The sequence below is a fragment of the Chiloscyllium plagiosum genome, unplaced genomic scaffold, assembly GCF_037043375.1.
Source record: "Chiloscyllium plagiosum isolate Xiang-an unplaced genomic scaffold, Cpla_swu_hap1 HiC_scaffold_15, whole genome shotgun sequence".
Taxonomy (NCBI): domain Eukaryota; kingdom Metazoa; phylum Chordata; class Chondrichthyes; order Orectolobiformes; family Hemiscylliidae; genus Chiloscyllium; species Chiloscyllium plagiosum.
This window is the reverse complement of record NW_028270153.1, coordinates 5,934,316-5,943,793: the sequence shown is the minus strand read 5'-3', so window position 1 is coordinate 5,943,793 and position 9,478 is coordinate 5,934,316. Positions and strand designations below refer to the sequence as shown.

The 9,478-nt window shown below is 44.9% G+C and overlaps 1 protein-coding gene across 1 annotated transcript in view; it reads right to left on the bottom strand.

Moving 5' to 3' along the window:
* Positions 1-2,002: 2,002 nt before the first annotated feature.
* LOC122560318 (neurocalcin-delta-like) overlaps positions 2,003-9,478 on the bottom strand; it is a 31,354-nt gene continuing 23,878 nt past the window's right edge. The window contains exon 4 of the mRNA XM_043710914.2: positions 2,003-7,483. Coding sequence (XP_043566849.1) covers positions 7,386-7,483 — 98 coding nt within the window. The 3' untranslated portion in view covers positions 2,003-7,385. The remainder of the gene's footprint in view (positions 7,484-9,478) is intronic.

Genomic DNA, 9,478 nt, shown 5'->3' with positions numbered 1-9,478 from the left:
TGTACAGTTGAACTGTTCAACCTCACCATGATGAAGGTCTCCAAGCCCTCTGTTTTTTCCTCTCACACCGACCTAATTAGTACCCTTTCACTGACACCCTCATTCGCCTGGCTGAACTTGTCCTCACCCTCAACAACTTCTCCAATTCTCCACTTCCTCCAAACCAAAGACATAGCCATGGGCACCTACATGGGCCCCAGCTACGCCTGCCTCTTCATTGGGTATGTGTAAAGTCCATCTTCTGCAGCTACATTGGCACCATTCCACACCTTTTCCTCCACTACATCGATGACTGTATTGGCGCTACCTCATCCTCCCACGAGGAGGTTGAACTGTCATTAACTTCACAAACATCTTCCACCCTGACCTCAAATACACCTGGACCATCTCAGACACCTCCCTCCCCTTCCTGGGCCTCTCCATCTCCAGCGAGCGACTAACCACGAACCTCTACTACAAACCCACCAACTTCTCCAGCTATCTGGACTACACCTCCCACCCTGCCTCCTGTAAAAATGCCATCTCTTATTCCCAATTACTCCACCTCCACCGCATCTGCTCCCAGGAGGACCAATTCCACCATAGATCATCTCAGATGGCCTTCTTCAAAGTCCACAATTTCCCCTCCCATGTGGTCGACGATGCCATCCAGCTTATTTCCTCCATTTCCTGTAATTCCGCCCTTGAACCCTTCCCCTCCCAACATAATGACAGAACCTTCCAGCCCTCACCTTCCACCCCACCAACCTCCAAATACATCGCATCATCCTCCCCCACCTACAAACAGACCACACCACTAGGGATATATTTTACTCCCCACCCCTATCAGCATTCTGGAGAGACCATTCCCTCCGCGACTCCGTCAGGTTCTCCACCAGCTTTCACCTCACTCCCGGCACCTTCCCCTGCGACCGCAGGAAGTGCACAACCTGTGCCCACACCTCCATCCAAGGCCCAAAAGGATCCTTTCACATCTGACAGAAATTTACCTGCACTTCCACACACATCATCTATTGTATCCATTGCACTCGACATGGTTTCCTCTACACTAGGGAGACAGGATTCCAACTTGCGGATCGTTTCAGAGAACATCTCTGGGACACCCACACCAACCAACCCCACCGCCCTGTGGCTGAACACTTCAATTCCCCTCCCACCCCACCAAAGACATGCAGGTCCTGGGCCTCCTCCATTGCCAAACCCTAACCACCCAACCCTGGAGGAAGAAAGCCTCCTGTTCCACCTTGGGACCCTGCATCCACACGGGGTCAATGTGGATTTCACCAGTTTCCTCATTTCCCCTTCCCCCACCTTATCTCAGTCCCAAACCTCCAACTTGGCACTGCCCTCTTGATCTGTCCATTTTCCTTTCCCATCTATCCGCTCCACCCTCCTCTCCGACCTATCGCTTCCTCCCCCACCTTCATCTACCCATCACATTCCCAGCTACCTTCACCCAGCCCTACCCCTCTCCAATTTATCTGTCAGTCCCCGGCCCACAAGCCTCATTCCTGACAAGGGGCTTATGCTCAAAACGTAAATTCTCCTGCTCCTCGGACGCTACCTGACGCTGTTCTTTTCCAGCACCGTATTCTCGACTCTGATTTCCAGCATCTGCAGTCCTCACTTTCTCAGAGAGTGTAGATGAGGTAGCAGATCCCCCTGACAGTGGATGCTTCCCCAGAACTGCACTGCAGGGTCAGCCTAGATTGTGTGCTCAGGTCTCCAGAGCAGAGCTGGAACACAGATCCTGCTATCTCAGAGGCAAGGCACATGAGACCTTGGCTGACATGTGTGAGAAATTACGTACCTGTGTTTGTTGAAACTTTCAGACTTTCCTCATTCTAGATTAAGAAAATGATCTTTTTTATAACAATCAGTGAGAATTCAGAGTTGCAGAAACATTCCTGTTATTTCAGCATCGTCATGGGGCAAATGTTAGGCTTTCCAGTAATGCCTAAATCCCAAATAAAAACATGCAAAATGAGTTGCAGAAAATATGTACAGTTTTAATTTTTATTCTAATGAAGGAAAATGAACATCATTATCCTTTATTGACATTTAAGCGAAACACTAGCTGCAAGTTATGATGCAGCTCTGAACACAAATAAATCAAACAACTGACACAAATATTTTTAAAAATGCAAATTAAATATTAATTACTACTGTTAAAGTTTGAAAAAGCTGATTGGTTCTTTTCCTTTCATACACCTGAGGTTTTAAACTGGTGATAAAGCAGACGGACTGAAAGATCTACAACAGGAGAAACACTTAATTCTCAGGGAAATTGGTTGAATAAATTACCATCACTGTCTTTATCGAGGATGGTCTTACTTTCTGGTCTGGGACACCTGCCAGAACATACATAGACTCATTGTAGCATGGGAAAGATGTTAGTAGGTGCATCCACACTGACTCTCTGTAGACCAATCCTATCAGTCTCATTCCCCTCTATTGTGGTGGTCCTGGAAAGTTTATTTCCCTCAGGCAGAGAGTTCCAGGTCATTACCACTCACCGTGTAAAAAGATGTCCCTTCTCACATTTCCCCAGCATTTCTTAACCAACACCTAAAATCGGGGTACTTTCACCCTTGTATGCCAGGCAATGGAAAAGCTTGTCTTCAGCTACCTAATCTATCATTATCTTGCACAACACTATCAAATCTCCCTCTGTGCTAGAACAATGCCAGCTTCTCCAATCCAACCTTGAACTAAAGTTGCTCATTCCTTTAACTATTTTACTACATTTCTATTGCACTCTCTTGGCACCGTCAGAAAATCTGTCCATCCACCCTGGTGGGCTGTGGCTAGGAATGGTAATATAATCAGGTATGTGTTGCATGGAAACCATGCTAGTACATCACATAACCTTCATCTGTTGGAATTCGCTCTATTGACAGGTTAGGCCTGTCTCTCACTACTTTGGGATCATCATAATGAAACCCACAGGGAGCTCAGAATTCACTGGAAACCTAGGAGTTGTTCCAGATTCTAATTTAATCAGCATCTCCACCCCACTCAACTTCTCTCCTCCCTGGACATTGAATCTTGTCCCAGTTCTATGGGACGGGGAACAATGTCCAAGTGGTTATGTGTTATCAAGAGAGTTGACAATATAGTGCTCTACAGAGAACTGGATTTCTTAAAGAATGTTATTTGGTCAGAGTTGGGGGACCAATGTTCACTGTAAAGTTTTGTTGTGAATTACCAGTTTTGACATTGTATGGTTCCTCTTTAAATTTGCTTTTAAGACTGCACATTCGCAGTTTTTGACAGAGGGCTATCTTAGCAAGGGTATTACTGCAGACACTGGCTGTTATGTCTCATAATGTTTTAGGTCTGGGCTTCTGACAAAAGGTTAGCAATCCCTGAAGTGTTAATGCCATCATCCTATTTCCACTGATGCTGTCTAAGAAGCTGAGCATTTCCAGCATCTTATATTTCAGTTTTGCAATAACGACTGTTTGTTTTGAATGAAAATTGGCTTGTGTACACCTGCTTCCAATTTCAAAGTTTTACTCCTTGTCTTGGGCATATGCAAACACATTACAAAATTTCAATTGTATTGTAATGTAGGATCATGTAAATAAGCAGAACATTGCTCAGTTTGGAACACTGAATGAATCTTTAAAGCAATGAGTTCTGACTCTGCATCACTCTTGTCAACATCTCTTCAGACTTAGCCTGGAGCCTCTAGCAATTAAATATTAACTTTGGGACAATAAATTGGGCAAAGAAAAGTTAGGAGAAAAATCACCAGGGCATTGAAATATTGTTTCTTAAAACATTTCTTTGAAATATTTGGAAAACTAGTAGGAATTGGGGTAAAAAAGCTGGTTGAAATGCAGTCGAGAATTATCCAGTCAACATTGAGAATCTATTCACTTTATGATTGACCAGGGTTCTGTCATGATGGACATGTTGGGTGACCAATGGTGGGAGGGTGTGGGTCAGGAGGGCATGTGTTGGGAGAGTTGGTCAGGGGTTGGTGATGGAACATTGTAGGTCAAGGGTGTGGGAGTCAGGATCGGGGGAGGGTGTGGAAATAGAGATCTGGATGGAGGGGAGTGGGAGTTGGGAGCAGCAGGAGTGGGGTGGGGACTGGGGAAGGGTGTGTGAATCGGGGTGGGACAGGATGGGGATTGGCGAGAGGGGGTATGGGTGAGAGGATGGGAGCGGGAATGAGCAGTGGGGTTGGGAAGGGGGATAATAGGGGAATGAGAAGTTGGGAGAGATCAAATGATGACACCTCTAATACCAAGTCCAACCAGAGTAGGTCCACTGTTACAACAGTATCAGAGCTGAAAACTATTTTCTGTTGCATAATTCTTTTGTTACAGTGCAGGGTGCACTAAATTGAGTCTCGATAAATGATCTTTGAACTAAGAAAATCAGCACAGGACAGAGTGAGACCAGCAAGCTGAGGGAGCTGGCTGGGACTAGAGACTGCCTTTCACAACTTTGGGTAAATTTTTTGTAGCAATTGCACTTTGTGAATTGAACACCAGGTGGCTCTCTGACTGAAGTATGTTGTAGTGATCAGACTCCAGAGTCCACTGAATCATTCTCATGCAGTGTTTCTCAACTGGTGAGGTTGTCTAGGTGGGACCTCCAGGAAAATCAACATTCCTTCCAATGAAATGGCAACCACAGGCTTCTCAGAAATGACCCAACCATTATCTCTTTTCTTACAGTTTAGCAATAAACTTATTCTTGGCAAAACCACTGCAATTTTTAATGTCCTTAAATTTTCATTCATGGTTAATAATACTAAAATGCATGGAAACATAAAACGACCATTACTTGGAATAGTAGGATTTTGATTTTATCATGGTGGGACTGGACGTTTCTTCACAAGATGTTTGGTGGCACTCAAGATGCAGATGGCTGAGAACCACTGTTCTAGAGGGTGTGTCAATAAAGTCACCAGCTTTTACCAGACCCACTGGTAAGTTTGTTTGGGGTTAAATAGCAGGGAAGCCATCAACAATGCCTTGTGCTGAAGCTGAGGTTTTGGAAAGATGACCAACGATCAATCACGATATTTTATATCTTTCGAGGTGAGGTATCCCAATTGTTGTACAGTTATTTACATCACAGAATGGGCCACTCAGCTCATTGCCGGCTCCCACACAGAGCAAAATGCTGTGACATTTTGAGGGGGATATATACCTGTGTTTTCTGTAATATCACAGTGCTATATTCATTTCATATAATTGCAGCAGAGCCAAGTTTCTTTTATCCTTGGCCTCACTCAATCCACTATTTTTAAAAACAATCCTGAAATGGAGAGAAGGAGCAGAGTGTATAAGAAAGGCACAATGGTTAATTGGGGAACCAATTTTGGCAACTGGCCCCAAATGTTAGGCATACCATTAATTGTAAATGCAGTAATAGTCATACAGATAACATAAAATACAACATGTAGTACAGTGTACAACAGTGCAACATGTTGTACAACATGTATAACAATGACCTCAGACAGAGCTGTCCAATCCATTAGCTCCTAGCCACATTAGTAATCTTGATGCAGCTAATTGCATTTTTAGTTCGTGAGTATAAAATCTAACTCTTGGACATGTGGTCTGAAATGATTTGAACAAAAAGACTCAGACAGCAGGAGAATGGAAAAATAATTTGGGTGTGAACATATGTTTTGGAAGTGTTTCTGAGATTCTTCAAAGAATGAGTGGGAGACCCTCATTGTCTCTCCACTCACAGAAATTCAATCCAATATGCTCATGTTAGGACGCAAAAGTTAATCAGGAAACTAACAGCATAATGTTGGATGACTTGGGGAATGTTATAAATGATTTCAGAAACCACATCATAGGTGATCATCTGAAAATGCCCAGGGCCAGCTAATTGGACGAATGCCCAATGAAAAAGACCTAGCGACAAATCTTTGATTTTTTTTCCAGAGGGCAACCAGGGAGTTAAAGTGGAGGAAAACGAGGTGAGTACAGCTTGAGGAAATCTATTGGACTTGAAACATTAACTCTGTTTTTCTCTTTACAGATATAACCCGACCTGCTACGTTTATCCAGTATTTTCTGTGTCTGTTCAACACAGCGTTAATGTTGAAAGTAATGGCAGAGATTTTGTGAGGTACCATTGAGGATATTTTTGGAAGGCTTACTGAGAAGTGGGGTAGTGTGCGATGCAATAGCCAGACAGTGCCTTCGTTCAGTTTCAAGGAACCAGCACCCAGTGAATTTATCCTTTGTGGTGGACAAGATGATGTAACATTAGTTTCAGGGTGCTGGTAATACATCACAAAACCTGGAAGACAGTGATTAGGGTATTGAAGATAGCATGCCATTTAACATTTCTTGGGCAACACGAGGATACATGTTATTACTTGAATAAAATACAGGGAACCTAGGGTGACAACCTAAGAGTGGTGAACGATGAAGATATCCTTGGATTTGTATAACAAAGAGAGACAGGGATTGGATCTGATCAATATGTTAAAGATACATTACAATCAGTCAATGGTGTTTTTGAGGTGATAGGGACCAATGGATTTAGGGGACACAAAGGTAACCAACACAATAAAGGAAGTGAGGCTTGAGCTCTTGAAGGTTTACTTATCCCAGAGAGTATTGATATGTGGAGGAGCATTCCAGATCAAACAGGATTTATTTACAATGCTTCACGAAGGTGACGAGACAGAAACAGTTTATATGGATGGGTAAAAGTGAATCATTTGGGGGGTTATTAGGATTCGTGTTCCCCAAAGGGAGGCAAGAGGAAATGTTTCATTAGTGCACCACCAGGGTTGATTCACAGGATGGTCCTTGAAGGTATCAGAATGAAGGAAAGTTGCCACATGGATATAGGATAAGCCGAGATTGGAAGAAGCATATATGAACCTAATGGCTTTTTCATGCTCCAATGTACAAATGTAAACATTAACCCATCAGAGTTTGGTTCTCACTCTCCATGGCTTCATTAAGAATGAGCTATGACTCAGTACGGTTCAAATAAAGTAATGAGACACATTTCACCTGTAAAAAGCGAACAACAGACAAGACAAACCTAATAAAACATACCCCCCTTCTGCCCTGTTAGACTATATTGACAACAGTGCACGGTGCAAATGGAAATGAGATGGTGTTAACCATTGTTGACCAGCTCAGTTCCCCTTATTTTTGGCACATTTACACATCTAGAATTTATTTACTGGATTTTGTAAGTCAGGAATCTGTATCTTCATGCAGTTTCTTCATTGTGTGGAAGGATGCTCAGTGTTTTGGCAGACACCAGTGTTCCACTTGTCTGAGCATAAATTCCCTTTCTGCCAGCGTCCTTGCTTGTTCACTCTTGGTTCACCAGTGATGGGAATGAGGCGGAGGAACTGAATTCATGTCCCGGACACTGTCTCAGAACTGGCCAGCGGTGCTGGGGTCACACTGCAAGAGGCGGACAATGGATGGGTCCTTTTTTGCTCCATTGATGAACTCTTCCAGTGAAAGTCTGCCTAAAATCCAAAAACAAGAGATGGTTCAGAATGAGAATTTAATGGTGAAACGCATTTTCCTTCCAATAGGTTTGACCCTTTTTGATAGATATGCTTCTTTCCCACTACACACCCTGAGCCCTCAAAAAACTTACTCAACACAACTTGTATTTATATTGTATTGTTGACGTAACAAAACGTCCCTACTGTTACATGGAACAAGTTGTCTCGGAAAGCTTTACCTCGATGTCAAGGTTTCAGTCCATGACCAGACCTCCCAGTAATGGATAACTTCACTTATATTGCTAACACACTCCCTCAAGTTGCCTACATTGCCTTAGAACAGAGAAGGTTGAGGGGGGGAATCTGACTGAGGTGCACAGAACTCTGAGGGACATAGGTAGGTTAGGTAGAAATACCTTTTTCCCTTTGGCAGAGGGCTCAATAACAAAAGGCATAGATTTAAGGTAAGGGGCAGGAAGTTTAAAGAGGATTGAGAGGAGAATATTTTAATTCAGAGCATGGAGGGTATTTGGAAAGCACCACATTATTTAAAAAATGTTTAGATGAGTATTTGAAACTCCATAGAACTAGACTTTGGGACTGGAGTAGATAGGTGCTTGACAAATGGAGTGGACATTCATTAAGCCAAAAGAACTCTTTCCGTACTGCAAAACTATGATGAGACACCTGCAGTAATTTCCAATGCAGGAACAACCAGTTTGAAAACCAAAAGGAGGAGGTTTGCCTAATGTCAGTAGAGAAACAATTCTGGCCATTGTACACAGGTGAGACTTGCACTGGATGGCAGCATCAAGCCAGAAAGCTCAAAAATGCCTTCTCTCCTAATGTGTTCAGAAACTTGTGAAGAGTAGACGACAGAGCAAAATATCTAGCATTGAGGTGTTCACCTGATCGAGCATGCCAAACATCCACAACATATTGAAACACCCAAGGCTAGGTTGGCAAGCAGGAGGCTGGAGGAACGGAACAAGCCAGGCAGCATCAGAACTTAGAGAAGTCGACGTTTCAGGTGTAACCCTTCTTCAGGACTTGGGTCACGCCTAAGACATCGACTTCCCTCTGGGTGCTGCCTGTCTTGCTGTGTTCTCCTAGCCTCCTGGTGCTGCCTGGCTTGCTGTATTCTCCTAGCCTCCTGGTGCTGCCTGGCTTGCTGTGTTCGCCCAGCCTCCTGGTGCTGCCTGACTTGCTGTATTCTCCTAGCCTCCTGGTGCTGCCTGGCTTGCTGTGTTCGCCCAGCCTCCTGGTGCTGCCTGACTTGCTGTGTTCGCCCAGCCTCCTGGTGCTGCCTGACTTGCTGTATTCTCCTAGCCTCCTGGTGCTGCCTGACTTGCTGTATTCTCCTAGCCTCCTGGTGCTGCCTGGCTTGCTGTGTTCTCCTAGCCTCCTGGTGCTGCCTGGCTTGCTGTATTCTCCTAGCCTCCTGGTGCTGCCTGGCTTGCTGTGTTCGCCCAGCCTCCTGGTGCTGCCTGACTTGCTGTATTCTCCTAGCCTCCTGGTGCTGCCTGGCTTGCTGTGTTCGCCCAGCCTCCTGGTGCTGCCTGACTTGCTGTATTCTCCTAGCCTCCTGGTGCTGCCTGACTTGCTGTATTCTCCTAGCCTCCTGGTGCTGCCTGGCTTGCTGTGTTCTCCTAGCCTCCTGGTGCTGCCTGGCTTGCTGTGTTCGCCCAGCCTCCTGGTGCTGCCTGGCTTGCTGTATTCTCCTAGCCTCCTGGTGCTGCCTGGCTTGCTGTGTTCGCCCAGTCTCCTGGTGCTGCCTGACTTGCTGTATTCTCCTAGCCTCCTGGTGCTGCCTGGCTTGCTGTGTTCGCCCAACCTCCTGGTGCTGCCTGACTTGCTGTATTCTCCTAGCCTCCTGGTGCTGCCTGACTTGCTGTATTCTCCTAGCCTCCTGGTGCTGCCTGACTTGCTGTATTCTCCTAGCCTCCTGCTTGCCAACCTTGGATTCCAGCATGTGCAGTTTTTTCTTTGACTCTAACCATGGCTGGGTTGGCC